General features: G+C 29.9%; 1 protein-coding gene across 1 annotated transcript; it reads left to right on the forward strand.

Annotated features, from left to right (window-relative positions):
• The first annotated feature begins 12,415 nt into the window (after window positions 1-12,415).
• LOC145163443 (receptor-like serine/threonine-protein kinase NCRK) lies at window positions 12,416-13,635 on the forward strand. Its single transcript, XM_079082284.1, has 4 exons — window positions 12,416-12,507; window positions 12,583-12,631; window positions 13,224-13,526; window positions 13,597-13,635. The coding sequence occupies exons 1-4, from the start codon at window positions 12,416-12,418 to the stop codon at window positions 13,633-13,635; spliced, it is 483 nt and encodes a 160-aa protein (XP_078938410.1).
• Window positions 13,636-18,366: the final 4,731 nt, after the last annotated feature.

Here is an 18,366-nt window from a genome sequence, read left to right on the forward strand (position 1 = left end):
AACACCGGTTCTACAAATAGACTTTGCTACATTCCAAGCTACCGTAACAGCTGCAGTGACAGCTGTCATGGCACAACTCAACGCTAACAACACAAACGAAAATGGAAACAGTGTCGAGAATTCCAATCGTAGTAACAACCAAGGAAACCAACGAGTGTCTACCTACAAGGACACCCCAACCCACAAACCTAAGAATAAGAAACGAAAGTTCTGGAACAAGAAGGGTCGTTCAACGCAAGGACCAACCAAGAGACAACAGACTATGGCAGTCCCTACCACCACCGTCCCTACTACCTCAGTACCGAACATACCATATGCTGGAAACCTCCCAAAATGCAAAAAAGTACAGTTTCCATCACTATGGAGTCTGCCGAGAAATGCACTGCAGAAATTGCAACAAGAAGGGGCACAACACCCGTTTCTGTAGGACTCCGGCCCAACGCACTACTCAGGCTACTAATGTTGGAGCAAGTCAAGCATGCCATAAATGCGGTGAAATGGGGCATTTCAAGAGAGATTGTCCAACAGAAAGGAATGACGGAGAAGCGGGAGGAGTTTTAATAGCAAGACGTGAGGAAGCAACGAGGGAACCTACTAGAACTTCCGCTACGTTCTACCTAAGTAACTCATACACATGAATTCTTTTCAATAGCAGTGCGGCGAGGAGTTTTCGCGAACCATAAATTTAATTATTTCCTGAAGAAACCTCAAACACAGTCAGTTAAAAACCACAATCACACAACGAAGTATTCACATTAAAAATGGCTAACAATAAGACTAAAACCACAACAAGACAAGTACGTAGGATGCACCATAACACTAAAACAACAAATTAATCCAAATTTGTTTAATAATGGTTACAATAGGAAATTTTGACGTAATCACTGGCATGTATTGGTTAAGTCCTAACCATACCAATATCACATGTTGCGGAAAGGACCCTTCGCCTTAACTGACCGACTAACGAAATCCTTTCAATCTATAACGATAAACCCGACACAAACCTCCACATCGTCTCTCGCTTCAAAACTTAGAAGTACCCATGCGAGGGGTACCATTCCTTCCTAACTCACTCCGTAGACAAGAAGCTTGAAGCGAAAAAAATCGAGGATATTCCGAAAGCCTGTAACCTTCCCGAAGTATTCCTAGCAGACCTCCCGGGAATGCCACTCGTACAGCAAGTCAAGTTCAAGAATAGAGACTAAGGACCCATGTGGCTAACCTATCACTACTAGGTGTATACGCGAGGATGGTATATAATTAAGATTCTACAGACTTTGGATGTGTGATTCCGCCCTACCTCATGTTCCTTGTCTGGTTGTGGACTTGGGGCAGAGTCACCCATCCGACCATCTTTTCAATCTTAATTATATACGACTTGTATACACGAGTTGATGATAGATGAACCAAGTATGAGTCCAACCATGAACTTCAGGACAAAGCTGCCCAAGACTATGAGTGGACATGCTACCATTCGAGTGAACGTAGACAAGTAAACCAAACCCTCACACTCCCTATCGAGCAAAATAGCAGACGAAATAGTGAAGATCCGCTGGAATGTCAAGCGAGGATCTGAATTCACTTAGGGACGAGAAGATCAATAGGAATAGAAGTACGCACCTCTATTCCCAACCCGTAAATTCCCATTCAGAATGCGAATTTCGAGACGAAATTCCCTCTAACGGGGGGATAATGTAACAACCCGAAAATTTTAGATCAAAAAAGGTCTAAACTCTAACCAAGTATAAGTGAAACCACATTACAGCCTTGATGCATTGTATCATCTATAGCCATGAGGGCATGCTTATAAGTTAATAAATAGGTGTAGATTGAAACCCATGTTGATTTCAGTTATCATAAGTCAACACAAGTCAGCATGTTAAAGTTTAAACCATAAAATAATGCACCACATTAGGGTTTTCGGTCCAAAGATTCTAGAAACAAGGTGATTTCGGTCCTAGGAATCTAAAACATGGAGATTTCGGTTTAGGGAATCTATTCAAGAAGTAGTTTTCGGTTGTAGAATCAAGGAGAATAGGATTTTCGGTCATGTATGGCCGAAATCACCCCTTATGAAACCGAAATCATAAGGCTAAGGCCCATTAAGGCCGAAATCTATTCGCTATATATATATATATATATATATATATATATATATATATATATATATATATATATATATATATGTTTAGCCGAAATCAAACCTCATTTCTCATTTCCCACACCGAAATCCTTCACTTTTTGCGCTCAAAACTCATACGAAATCACCATATCTTCATAAGATTCTTGCCCAGATCATCATAATTTCACCAAGAACACCAAGAACAATCTTCAAATCTTCAAGTTTACAACCAAGAATACCAAGAACACTTCAAACAATTTTAAGAATTGTTTTTGTAAGTATTTCTTACATAATTTAGTGTTGTCTAACACTTTAAATTATTATTATTAATTTAAATACGATATCGTGTATAAATATTATTAGGATACAGCTACTTTCACATATTCTAACTCAAGGATCATTCGCAATCATTTCGTATCCAAACAAGGACACGCACTCGAGGTGAGTTCATACCCCTACGTTTTCACAATTTTTCAGTCGTTTTAGGGGGAAATACAAGTAAAACACAAGAACTCTTGTGTTTAAAAATATAAATTTACAAGTAAAACACAAGAAATCTTGTGTTTAAAAATATAAATTGTTTATTATGTTTTCTTATACTTTATAAACACTTTACGTAAAAATATGTTAAGGCATAAAGGTTTTCATCTCAACAGAACAAACATATAAACTATAATAGGTATAGTTTATGGAACATACGTACTATTTATTCATTACAAAGTTATATTTCAGTTACTAAAGAGTATTACATTTCATTTACTAAAAGGGTTTTCAGTTTATTACTCGTAAACTCGTTGAAGCAATTTGTGAGACGCCTTCAAGTACTTATTTAAGTGCCCGCAAAAGTCCTGTTAGCTACACCAGAGTCTCTTGTAGGGAGACTGAGATATTTGTGTATAGATCTATTCGGGACTGACAATCTCGCACCTCAACTGTTAGCTACAGTTAGGCCGGCAAGCCTGGGGTGACAAATGTCGTTAACATTCTGACGCCTGAAGAACGCCGCAATCAGGCCATTTAGGTTACAGTATGGTTATAAGAACTCACAAGGAGAAAACAATGACACATTTACGGAGTAATATATTTTCAGATAGTTTCATTTGAACATTAACTTTACATTTGGTTTACAGGGCAAACATACTTTCAATGGTTTTATTTAAATATAAAACTATATTACATTATTTTCAAGTATAACATTTCATACATGTCGGTTTTAGAACAACAGAGAATCATATTTTCGTTTATTATTGCTTAGTGTATATGCTAGAATCATATAAAATTGAGACTCGATCGACTTAGAATTTTTGTGTCCGCTTTGAGTCATGTTCCTTGTTTGGTTGTGGGCTTAGAGCAGACCCATTACATTCGACGGCCTATTGAATCTTGATTTTATATCATTTGTATACACTAAGGGGTTATAGAAGGAAGCTATGAGATTTCTAGAATTACACACAGTTACACTAAAAGTAATATATTATACTACTTACTAATACGGTACGAACAACATTTCAGGAAAACATATATTGAGGATCCTTATTGCTAAGTCTATGATTAGTTAATATATATGTTAGGGATATAGACAATAATTATCCGATAGGCAGTGGAATGTGTGATTTCTGCCTTACTTCCTGTTCCTTGTTTGGTTGTGGGCTTAGGGCGGAATCACTCATTCGATTGTCCATTCGATCTTGATTATATATAACTTGTATACACTAAGCAATCATAGGAGGTAACAGTACGGGTCACACCATTTACATAAATTAGAACTTCGCATTACAAATCTTATGCATAAGAAAATTATACTTTTTGGTTTTGAAGGTACTAAGACTATAACTCATTTACAAAGAAATTATTGGATTTTATAGAAGAACACATTAACGTATCAATTAGAAAGAACATACATTTTCACATAAAATGTATATGAACTCATCAACTTAAATGTTGACACTTTTTCAAACCACTTATATTCTCAAGAAGTTAGTAGACAGGTAACCTCACAGGCGTCACGAAGACGGAGCATAGTAGCATCATCTCTTAGCTTTTGTTATAATTTTGAAGGTAAACAAACAATGTTTTGAACACAATGTAAATTATATATTTTCAATTTGATGGTTGTGTTATTTTGATTACTATTATTCAATTGTTATGATATTGTACATGACGTCATCCACCCCCGAACGTTTCCGCCGTTCCGGTTTGAGAGTGTGACAAAATGAATGAGAATGTGATATGTGACAGTTTTTTTATAGTCGATTGAAATATTCTGTAATTTTACAATTAAAAATGGATAATCACAAAAATAACATATATATGTTGTTTTTTACGAATTAAAAAAAAAACTTTATTTTATTTAGTCCTTATAATTTTTACATTTTTTCTATTTTTCTTATTTAGCACTTATAATTTTTATTTTTTTTATTTACCCCTTACATTTTCATTTCTTTCGATGTATCCGTATATATTTTTCATTTTTTTAATCAAGCTTCAACTTTATTTTATTTTTTGTAACAAATCCTCACATCTTTGTTATCATGAAAGTTTTATTGTATTCCGTTCCATAATTTCTTGATAGATTCTTCCAATTTCATGATGGTTTGGAGTTAATCCAAAGAGATTATGTTGTAACTCCATTGGCTGAAGATTAAATAAATTTATCTTCCATGCAGCATCATCGATATGGTGAACATCATTGTAGACGCATGTATTCATCTAAAAAAGTTCAACACAAGACATGTAACAATCATCTATATGATCAATGATTATTCTCATTAGGAGTTATAGGCCTCGATGATGGAAGAAGAACAACCCCTCCCCTCTTCCTCTTCTCGCCAACAAATGTTATCCCTCTTCCCCCATTTCTTTATCATCTTCCATCATAGAACCATATGCCTCCGTAATGAGAATAAAAAAACCAACAAGAACAACTTTTACACTTTTCTCACAATAATCAATATATATATATATATATATATATATATATATATATATATATATATATATATATATATATATATGAAACTCAATGTAGATAACATTTGATTAAATTGATGATCGTTGCACATTTTGGGTTGAACTTTTCAATATCATTAGATGAACGTATAATGTTCTTGACTAATCGTCATTCAATGGATTTACAAAACCACTTCTCTAAATTTACTCAAAACCATCATTAGGCTAGAGGCACCTGCTATGAAATTATGAAACCGGATGCAAGAAATATTCCAAGATAAAAACGATGTAAGGTTTTTTTAGAAAAAAAAAAATATAAATTTGAGGTTTAATCTAAAAAATAAAAAAATATAAGGGCAAAATAAAAAACAAATAAAAATTGAAGGGGTAAATCGAAAAAATAAAAATTGTAAGGGCTATATTAGAAAAATAGAAAAAAATTTAATATTTTTTCACAAAAAAAAAATTTTAATTCGGAAAAAACTCAATATATGAATGTTTTTGTTATTGACCCTTAAAAAATAATAATGAACTTTATATTGCTTTTGCATACTTATAATCCTTGTCAACAATAATATATATCAAATTCAAAAACATGCGTTCAACACTCATCAAATGTTACATCTTTTTAAACAGCCAATATAATATTTCATGGTAGTTTGTAATTGGCATGTTCCTTGTGAGGAGTAAAGCAATATACACCACACCTTTGAGTTTAATAAGAGACAAAAAGATACCATAACAAAACAATGAACATTTAACCCTAATAATATAATATTCTCACTTGCATCTACGCATATTAAGCCTTTATTCTCGCGGGAGCCATTTTTGATCCATCCTTATCATCTCTCTCTCTCTCTCTCTCTCTCTCTCTATATATATATATATATATATATATATATATATATATATATATATATAGAGAGAGAGAGAAAAAAAAAATTAAATATCCTCCTACCTTTTCTTCTTACTTATCTTCCTACCTATATGAAATTGTGACAAATGTCATATTTAGATAAAACTAATGATATTTTAGGATACTCGTCATCATTTCAAATGGGTAGGAAGATAATTAGGAAGAAAAGTAGAAGGATATTTAATTTCTCATATATATATATATATATATATATATATATATATATATATATATATATATATATATATATAGGAGGTTCAATTGAGAAAAAAAATGTTGAGAATGAGACTCATTCTCAGCCACACATTTATTTTGCCGCAAAACACTTAAGCGTACCGGCGTAAATGGATAACGGATAACATGTGTTTTCTAACCAAACATATTTCCTTAAACTATGCTAATCATTACCTTAATATACACAAAAACATACTTTTTTTTTTGTTTTTTTGATTTTTAGAAAGCAATTTTTATCGAAAAATTATTTTAAATATATCAAAATTCATAATATTTTATTCTCTTTAAATTGACATCCATATTTAAATTGACATCCATATTGATATAGTTTTAAGATAAAATAAAATAAAAAAATTTAGAGTTTCAGCTCTCGTTATTCATAAATGAATAAAAATTTATCAGATTTTTATTACCGTACATTTGTTATTCACTTATGAATAAATCGTATGTTTAGTTTTTTTTATAGTTTAAGTATCGTTCATATATGAATATGACACGTAATAAAGTTTTCTTACTTCAAATATATATTTTTTTTACATCATCTTTCGTCATATATTCTAATTGTATATGAATAAAACGTGTATTAGTTGTCGTCATATTTTATATTCATATTAGAATAAAACATTTATCAGATTTTTGTTACAGTTAATTTGTTATTCATATATGAATAAGTAGTATAAATAATACTTAAACTGTAAAAAAAATTAATTATATATTTTTATTCACTTATAAATAACGATAGCTGGAAATATAAAAAAAATAAATTTTTTATTTTATCTTAAAACTATATCAATATGGATGTCTATTTGTAAAGAATAAAAAATCATGAATTTTGGTATATTTAAAATCATTTTTTGATAAAAAAAAGCTTCTTTAAAATTAAAAAAACGAAAAAACTATGTTTTTGTATATATTAAGGTAATGATTAGCATAGTTTAAGGAAACATGTTTTGTTGGAAAACACATGTGTATTCCTTTTCCAATTTCCGTTGGTACAACGGAGGCTTTTGCGGCAAAAATAAATGAGTGGCTGAGAATGATTCCCTCATTCTCAACCTTTATTATTTTCTCAATTTAACTTACCTCTCTCTCTCTCTCTCTATATATATATATATATATATATATATATATATATATATATATATATATATATATATATATATATATATATATATATATATATATGGAGTGGTTCAATTGAGAATAAAAAAGGTTAAGGACCAATGGCGGAGCCAGACTCAAAGCAAAGGGGTATCCCAAAAAAAATTTACGGGTATCACTGCAACGGCTAAGCATGGGGCGGGTCGGGTCAGTTTTACCTAAAATCGAACCCAAAACTGATAGCCTCAGTTTTGAAACTTTTAAAACCAAACCAAACCCAAACCCAAACTCAAACCCATCAGTTCGGTGTTTTGGTTTTCAGTTTGTACATGGGTTTCCCGGTTTGGTTTTGGTTTTAAACCCAAACCTTAATCGAATCCTTAGCTATCTTTAAGTCTTGTTATATAAGCATGAAGTTGAAGTATCTTTTGATACTTGAATCAATGTGGGACTCAAATTTGATATAAAATGAATCATGAGGATAACACGTTTATATAATAGATGAAAATAACCGGGTTTACATGTGTTTGGCGATGTGGGATAGAATAGCTTGGAAATTAAAAGAGAATAGAATAGCTGGAAAAATAAAAGAAATGTAAACAAATGATTTGTAAGGAGCAAGAATTGATCCTAAGACCTTTGTTTCAATAAGTCAGCACCTTAACCAGTACACTAGCTATTTGTTTGTGCTTATAAGTGAAGAGATGCGTATATATACACTACAAAAAACGAAAATTTTCTAAAAAAATTACACTACCGAAATTATTTTGAGGGGTATCCCGGGCTACCCCGGGATACCCTTGAATCCGCCTATGTTAAGGACCCTAAGAATCATTTTTAAATGTTTTCATTAAATTAATTTTGGACAAATCAAACATTAATATTATATTAAGCAAACATTTTCACTCCGTAGTCTACAACTAATTGCCACTTGTCATAGGACCACCACCGGACTGCCACCAAACCACCGTCGGACTGCCACCGGAGTAACAAATTCAGTGACATTTTTTTATTCGTATTCACAGCTTAATAGAACAAACACTATAGCTTATATATCTCCAATAATAACTTTTAACACATACATTTTTATTTTTGTAGCCAAATATATAAAATTTAATCAAAAAATTGGAATTATACCTTGATAAATTCGTTTTTTCCTCTTCTGAATTTTAAATCTTTTTAATAAAATATATTATTTATAAGACATATTCATAGTTTAATAAAATATTAATTCACTTATTCACATTATGTTATTTTCATTCATGCATTTAATCATATTTTAACACAAATTTTAAATAAAATACACAACTTATAGTGTCCATTATCAGTTTAGTAAATAAAATTCATAACTTAATACATTATGCTAGACACTAATTCATATATTCAGAGAAGTCAAACTAAAACTCTATCACATACACCACCAACTACCATATGCCGCCACCAACCACTTATGCTACCGTCGCAACCATCTATCTTTCCAAATCAGATCTATAAGTAAAATCATGGATTCATAAATTAAATATTATATTCATAGTTTAATTAACTAATCAATTCACTAATTTGGATTTTAATGTAAAAGAGTTATAAAAACTAATACATTCTTATATATTTATACTACACAAAAAATAAGTATATTCACAAGAAAATTAATACAATCATTCATAAATAAATATTTCATATTTTAACACAAAATTAACTAAAAATTCACAGCTTAATAGAGTCAATTCATAGTTAGTATGAAAGATTTACAGCTTAATATAAAAAATTCACTGTTTAGTACAAACAAATTATACATTCATCACCAATTATCAATTTCAAACTTACATTTATATCTTTAGATCTATAGGTTATTACTTATTTAAAAGTTTATTTACACAAATACTCACAGTTTAATCTTTACATATTCAAAATTGTAAAATAAGATATGTGTATAATGCAACTTTCATCTTATATTTTAGAAGCAAAAAAATCATATCAAATTCATAGCTTAATATAGTCAATTCACAGATTAATACAGTTAATTCATAGATTAATACAATTAATTCACATCTTAATGCAATCAATTTGCAGTTTAATACACAAAATTCATAACTTGATATAATAAATTCAAAGTTTAATACCAAAAATTATACATTCATGACCGTATTCTCAACTTAAAACTTACATTTCAAGATTTGAATTCACGATTTAATACATGATTTTAAGACTCTCATTCACAATATATACAACTAAAAACATACTTGATTTTATGGAAGCATTTCATCAAACACCTTGTGTGCACCACACAAATTCACAGTTTAATGGAGTATTTCAAGACTTTCATTCACAATTTAATAATTTTGGACTCTCATTCATAGTATTCGCTGCTTTAAAACATATTAATTAACTCATTCACAGTTAAAACTTACATTAACAGAAGTAAACAATATCTAAAACATTAAAACAACATAATTCACAATTTAAAAAACTTAAAATAACATTATTTGAGAAAACACTAACATAATAACATACATTCTAAATTCAATCTACAACATAAATACCATAAAACATAAATGTGAATAACATTTTTGTACAAATATTACAATAAATAAGAAAATAAACTTAAATTGACAACTTAACAACATCTAAAACTAAGATTAACAAAAACAGAGATTAAAATATTAAATTCACATTTTAATAGAACATTCACAGTTTAATACAAGGAAAAACAATAAAAATCGACATACCTGATGTGTTTCACCAGTAATTAGAGAGAAAGAAATAGATGGAGGAGGTTGTGGTGAATCGTCGGCGGTCACCAGAGCTTGGAGATATGGCCTCATCAGTCATTGGAGCTCCTAGATTTGTCGGTTCACGCCAGTAGCTACACTAAGGTTTCAGATCTGAGTTATTTCGGTGTCTTGTGGTCGTTTTCTGTCAATTTATCTTTAGATCTAAGATATTCCGGCGATTTAGATCCAGATCTAACATTTTCTGGTCGTTTGGTGAGAAAACTGAAGCCGAGGCGGTGGCTTAACGTCGACAATCATATAATAGATCTGATGCGTTAGAGGTTGGTGATGGAGGTGGTGGAAAGTCATCGGAGGTTGGTGGTAGACTAGATTTGGACCACATCTGAACAGATAGAAGCCATATTTGAATAGATCCAAACCACATCTGAACAGATCTAAGTGAATCTAGCGGTTATGCAGGTGCTCGTCGGAGCAGATCTGAAACAAAGAAGGTTATTTAGTGGTGACTGATTTCGATTTTTGACAGTAGAAGAAGAAACAACGGTGGTGGTTCACCAAAACAGCGGAAAATACATCGCATCAGTGGTTCCAGATCTAAAATTCCGGCGGCAGAAGAAGGTTTAATCGCCAGTGGTCGGAGGCCGCCGCCGACGGTGGTGGATGTAGTAGTGTTCATCAGAGATGGTTCAAGGAGATGAGAGGATACTTGTTTTGTTCTTGGAGGACAAAGAGGAAATGATATCAGATCTAACATATGGAATATGTTTTCTTAAAAATATCATTTTGTCCTTATTGTTTTTTATCATTTACAAAAACTTAAAAAAAAAGAATGAAATAATAGAAAATATACAAATAACATTAACTGTTAGTTAAAACTAATAGTTCTTAGGGTTCTTAACAGTTTTTGGTTCTCATTTGAACCTATATATATATATATATATATATATATATATATATATATATATATATATATATATAAAGAACCATTATTAACAAAGAACCAAAGAACCAATCGTGAGCGTCGAAATTTAAAACGATCACCAACGATTAAAAAAACTCATATTTTTACCAAAAATCTCACCTCTTCTTTTTGTTTAAAAAAAATTTTAGCCACGTTTTTTATCGGATTAAAAAAACCGAATATACCGTTGTTCACGATTTTTCGTCATCTTTCCATAGAGATACATGTTGATATATATATAAAAAAATAATAATAAAAAACCCACTTTGTTTTGTTGTTTTTTTTTTCAATATTTAAGTTTATTTTTTCCCAAAATAAACTAATTATACAAACATTTTCAATTTTTTGTCCTCTATTAATTAACATCAACATCGATTATAAAAAAATAAATAAATAAATAAATAAAAACCCTCGATTAGTTCAGATTTACAGTGTGAATCTGAACTGTAAATATTTCAATTTTAGCATTCACAATGTGAATGCGACTACTATTATTCACATTGTGAATCTGCTCAGATTCACAATGTGAATCTAAGCAGCTTCACAATGTGAATCTGTGCAGATTCACAATATAAATCTAAGCAGATTCACAATGTGAATAATTACTGAAATTTTGTTTGTTTTACATCAATATTTATCTATGTTTAAAGAGTACCACACAAGATGAATTTAGATATATTTATTAATTTTTTTCGATAAAAAATGTCTTAACTTTTCAAAAAACAAAGAAATGAAGTGAATTTTTTTTAAAAAAAATCATTTTTTCTATATTAATAATGATATTTATGGAAAGAGGACGAAAAAATATGAACAATGGTCTATTCAGTTTTTTTTTTCGATAAAAAAATGGTCTAAAAAAAATTAAACGATAAAAAAGGAAGTGAATTTTGTTATAATCCGGTGCATGTGTGTCCATTGTAAAAGTCTACAACCCTTCTTTTTGCCGTTGATCGTTTTAAATGTCAGTGCTTTAGATTGATTTCTTGGTTCCTTGATTAATAATGGTTCCTTATTGAAGTTTTCCTTATATATATATATATATATATATATATATATATATATATATATATATATATATATATATATATATATATATATATATATATAGAGAGAGAGAGAGAGAGAGCTAGGTTCATTTGTTTAAACTAAGTATTGTGTTATTGTATGCATAAATGTGGGCCAATCAAAATTAAATAAAAAATTAAATAATTAAATAAATAAATAAGGGTAATTTAGTAATTTGTTTAGTAACTTCCAAAATTAATCCCTATAATCATGGTAGACTTTTAACCTAATCTCTCCTGTTTAAATCTCGTTGCACTCTTTTATCTAAAAAGTCGATCTGCAAAGGAAAAGGGATGCGAGTAGCAGCAGGTGGGGTGAGATCAGAAGAGACAGCGATGGGTGAGACCAGAAGAGGGTCCGACGATAGGTGGGGCTTCGGTGGCATTGGCTCGACGGAAGAAGAAGAGGTGGGTGCGGGTTCTTTTAGGTCTGCTTCTATCTCTCTTATTCTCCCGCGTTTTAGTATTTTGTGAAGAAGCGTGATTGAATCGTTTCATTGCAGATCAATGCTTCCGACCTCCAATCTCCACCGCCGCCAGTATTCCGATCAGGTAATGAATTTCCTTTCAAAAATGCTGATTTCCAATTAAGATACGATCGCCGAAAGTCCAATTTTCAATCTCATGAACAATTTCGATTTTTGCCTCCGAAAGAATTTAATTTCAGATTCGCTATGGGTGGGATTGTTCGCATCAAGACAACGGTTTACAAGACCCAAAAATTTGATTTTTAAACCTCCGATTCTGATTTGAACTCCCGATAGAGCCTAGAACATGAACGCTAGTACTTCAATTTCAATTCGTACGACCGATTTCCGATTGCGAATTTGGGAAATTCCTAGAACTCCAATCGATTTCAACTTACAGGATTGAAATCCAACTTCAATTTCATGAACAGCTTCAATTCTTGCTTTATGAATGATATCAGTTTCGCTTGTGTATCTTGAGGCGAGAGACGAACTTTGGCATCTTGATTTGGCAGGTTCGTTTCAAATCTAGTCAATTGATTATGGAGCGAAAGTGGATATTAGGTTCGTTCCTTCGCTGGAAGTAACATTTTTAACAGAGGTAATAATTAATAATTAATTAAATATACAAATGCAAAATAGTTTTTTTTAATAAAAAAAGTTCAATTTATGTTCAGATTGAACTGCTGTCAAGACTCCATCACTGCCATGTGGTGCCATTACTTGGGTACTGTTTAGAATACCAATACTACACAAAACAGCCTGAAATGCTTTTGGTGTTTGAATACATGCCAAATGGCAACCTGAGAGAGTGTCTGGATGGGGTTTCAGAAAAATGTCTAGACTGGGGGGCCCGCATTGCAGTAGCCATTGGAGCTGCTAGAGGGTTGGAATATCTTCATGAAGCAGCTGCACCAAGAATCTTGCATAGAGATGTTAAATCCACTAACATTCTATTGGATGAAAACTGGAGAGCAAAGGTGGGAATTGGGAATAATAATTTTTAATATCACATTTGTGAATGTTATTAAGTTTTGATTTTGTTGGTAGATTACTGATCTGGGAATGGCTAAGAGTTTGGTGAAATGATTGGTGAAATGATTAACATATGGTATATATCACTTCAATGAACAGAAAAATCCAGCAGGAGTACAGAAGCTCATAGGTGGTCAACAGTTGATCTTGACCACCTTCAGATCATAAACATACAGAACTATAGGTATCCTTAACTCATAATTATTCCCCCTTTTTGACTTTCGACTTATGATTTTTAATAATTATTTACTTATTTTCGATCCTTGAATTCTTGAACCAGCATTTTTTCAGCTACATGGAACGTAGGAGGAAAATCCCCTTCCAACAAAATGAATCTTGGTGAGATTCCAATTCTTTTGGAATGGAATCACGAATTCCAATTTTGTTGCAATGGAATCATGAATTCTAATTCTGTTGGAATGGACAGTTCTGTTGGAATCACAGAAGTTGATGCTTGAAGAACGGACCACAAAATTGAAACGAACCACATTATTCTTTTAGAATGTATTAGTCGTTGTTAGATTTTGATGTTTTCTTTCCCGTTTTGATTGTTTTTTTAGTTTATTCTTTAATAATAAATGTAATTATTAACAATTTTTACCCATATTCTATAAGAAATAATCTATTTTTGTTTTTATTCTTCTATTGATTGTTCAAGAATTTGTTATTCTACAAGAAGTTTTTAAATTCATGATCAAGAAATAGGTTCAAGAAGATTTTTATTATTTATGGTTCAAGAATATTTTTATTTTTGAATATACTCGTAAACATATTCTGTCAGAATGTCCGAATTAAAAGATTTATAATTTGAAAAATCGAATTTTTACAATTAATAGAATCTATGATCCCTTAAAAAATGCAATTTTCCTTTATTAAGTCTATATTAATTGACTAAATTACCCTTGTAATTAATTAAGATGATATTTTTCAATTATATTTAATTCAATAATATATATTAATCACTTTCTTAAAATACGTAAATTTGATTGGCTCACATTTATGCATACAATAACACAATAGATATTCTAAACAAAATAACCTAAGCATATATATATATATATATATATATATATATATATATATATATATATATATATATATATATATATATATGGAGTTGTTCAAATGAGAACCCAAAAAGTTAAGAACCTAAGAACCATTTTTTTAAATGTTTTCATTAAGGACATTTTAGACAAATCCAACATTTGTATTGTATTAATCAAACTTTTTCATTCCATACTTTACAAACTATTTGACACTTGTCTTTGGATATATATATATATATATATATATATATATATATATATATATATATATATATATATATATATATATATATATATATATATATATGGAGTTGTTCAAATGAGAACCCACAAAGTTAAGAACCTAAGAACCGTTTTTTTAAATGTTATTGTTAAGGGCATTTTGGACAAATCCAACATTTATATTGTATTAATCAAACATTTACATTCCATACTTTACAAACTATTTGACACTTGTCTTTGGACCACAGTCGGACCGCCACCGGATTATCATTAAAAATCAATGACAATTTTCTGGTTATATTCACAGCTTAAGATAATAAACATTCTTGCTCTCATTTCTTTGGTAATATTTTTTATTTTTCCAACCAAAATATAAAAAAATTTAGTAAAAAAATAGAAATATGCCTTGACAATTTTAATTTTTTCATTTCTAAATTGTACATTTTTTTAAAAAGTATATCGTGTATAAGATATATTCACAGTTTAATAAACATATTAATTCACTAATACACAATTTAGTTTTTTTCATTCATATATTTATTCATATTTTAACACAAAGTTTATATAAAATATACAATTTAAAACAATCCAGTTTTAGTTTAGTACATAAAATTCACAAAATAACGTAATAGAATCCATTAGACACTAATTTGCATATTTAAAGAAGGCAAACCCAAAATTTACCACCACTACCACTAACTACCACACACCACCACCAACCACCTATGCCACCGTCGCAATCATCATTTCTTCGAAACCATATCCGCATAAAAACCATTGATTGAAAGCTTAAATATTAGATTCACAGTTTAATAAACCAATTAATTCACTTATTCAGAGCTTAATGCAAAATAATTATAAAAACTAATACATTCTTACATATTTATACAACACAAAAAATAAATATATTCATAAAAAAATTAATACAAACATTCATATATAAATCATTCTTATTTTAACACAAAATTCATTTAAATTTCACAACTTAATACAACCACTTCACAGCTATGTACCCATAATTCAAAACTTAATATAATAAATTCACAGTTTGTTGCACAAAAATTATATATTCACAATCATATTCTCAGCTTAAAACTTACATGTATACATACACATCTATAGGCTAGTGATTTTTTCAAAGTTTATTTACATAAATATTCACAATTTAGATTTTACATACTTTAATCAAAATTAGATAAAATCATACATGAAAATAATGCTTCTTTCATCTTATATTTCAAAAGCAAACAAAAAAATTATAAAATAATCACAACTTAATGCAAATTCATTCAAAACTTAATACAATCAATTCATAATTTAATACACAAAATTCACAGCTTAATATAGTTAGCTCACAGTCTAAGAAGAAAATGCACAGTTTAATCCAGTCAATTCACAGTTTAAAACACAAAAATCACAGGTTAATACATAAAATTCACAGTTTAATACACAAAAAGTATGCATCCACAACCATATTGTCAACTTAACACTCTTAATATAGTCAATTCATAGTTTAATATACAAAATTCATAGCTTAATACAATATCTTCATAGTTTAATACACATAATTCACAGCTTAATCTAGTCGATTTACAGTTTAAATAGAAAATTCACAGCTTAATGCAGTCAATTCGTAGTTTAAAAAGAAAATTCAGAGTTTAATGTAGTCAATTCACAATTTAAAACACAAAAATTACAGCTTAGTACACTAAATTCATATTTTACTACACAAAAAGTAGTATTCATATCCATATTATCAACTTAAAACTTTTATTATAGTTAATACACAATTAATTACAGAAAATTCACAGACTAGTACAATAAATCTAAAGTTTAATTCAAAAAAAATTATACATTCACAACTTAATAGCAGTAAAAACTAAGATTAACAAAATTATACGAAAAATGAGAGATTAAAACATCAAATTCACACTTTAAAAGAAAGAAAAATAATAAAAAAAAAACAAAAAAAAAATTTGCATCATAGAGATCTGCAACAGATGTAAGTAGAAAAACAAGTAGAAAACAAAACTTAAAGAATATTTATCTATAAAAATTAACAAACCTGATTTTGATCGAAGATTTATCTTCTAAAATCAGATTTGATGCAAGCCAACATGAAATGCACCAAATACACCAGATCTATACATGAAATGCATAGTACACATCAGATCTGATGCAGATCTGGTGTTAGGTAGTAGATCTGGCGTTTAGAACTTCGTCAATATCGAGATATGGTGCGCCGATTGTATGAAAAAGAAAGGATGGTTCATAGGTCGTGGTTAGTCAGATCTAATCTGAAAATGAAAAACACATCAGATGTAGTGAGATTTGATGCAGATATGGTGGTTTTCCGGGGATTAGAGAGAAGACGAGATGGATGCAGTTGTAGATCTGGTGGAGTGGAGGCATATGATGACGAAGGATGTAGCGGTGGTAGTCATTGACGGCAGATCTGAAGGTTTTCGGTGAAGATCCGAACAGATTAGATCTAATCTGCATAGATCCGACGAACTAGTGCTCTTTCGGTGGTGGCCTTCGGCGATAGAGTTTTTTACTCCAGATCTAAGATCAGTGGCGGTGGACGGTGGATCTGAAGTGAAAACCTTGGTTACTCGACATTCCGATGACAGAAGGCGGTAGATGACGACGATAGTAGGCAGTAGGTGGCTGAGGTGGAGTTGGGTTTTGTGTTGTTGGGAGAGTTTGAGAGGGTTAGGAGAGTTTTCTTGCAAAACAAGTTTGAAAGTGTTTAAATGTTGTTAGATATAAGATATTTTATGTTAAAGTTAAAAATGACTAGTATGCCCTTATTAACTTTTGGCTATTTATTAAAACATAAAAAACTCAAAATATTATAATAGACCAAAATAAGCTAAAAGTAAGTGGTTCATACGGTTTTTAACCTTTAGGGGTTCTTATTTGATCGTTCTTTCTCTCTCTCTCACACTCTCTCTCTCTCTCTCTCTCTCTCTATATATATATATATATATATATATATATATATATATATATATATATATATATATATATATATATATACTAGTTTATAACCTGTGGGATCCACGGTTACAAAATTAATTAAACTTTCATAGTAAAAACTAAAATTATTAATCAATTATTTTAAATAAATTAATAATTACGAGATATTTTTTTTAATTATATAACATTATAATCGTTGATTTAATTAAATATGTGACCTTATAACCAGTATTAATTTAATTTTAATTTTTATTCTAATGTTATTAATTTAATGTAATTAGAGTGGAAAATTTAAATTTTGAAATTTGAAATGGAGAATCAATAAATTGATAAGTGACATGACATTAATTACGACAACTAATAGGTTGATAGATGGCAAAATGATAATAAACCTATTCTTTTATTATTATTCTTTTATCATTATATATATATATATATATATATATATATATATATATATATATATATATATATACTATATATATATATATATATATATATATATATATATATATATATAGGTTCAAACGAGAAC

This window comes from Lactuca virosa, chromosome 3 (genome assembly GCF_052849685.1).
Source record: "Lactuca virosa cultivar CGN04683 chromosome 3, Lactuca_virosa_CGN04683_v6, whole genome shotgun sequence".
Taxonomy (NCBI): domain Eukaryota; kingdom Viridiplantae; phylum Streptophyta; class Magnoliopsida; order Asterales; family Asteraceae; genus Lactuca; species Lactuca virosa.

Bases quoted from the DNA above. Each gene is read 5' to 3' on its own strand.
- LOC145163443 (XM_079082284.1), top strand. From the start codon at position 12,416: ATGGGTGAGACCAGAAGAGGGTCCGACGATAGGTGGGGCTTCGGTGGC. The intron at 12,508-12,582 runs GTCTGCTTCTAT...GTTTCATTGCAG, and splicing joins GTGGGTGCGGGTTCTTTTAG to ATCAATGCTTCCGACCTCCA. The intron at 12,632-13,223 runs GTAATGAATTTC...ATTTATGTTCAG, and splicing joins GCCGCCAGTATTCCGATCAG to ATTGAACTGCTGTCAAGACT.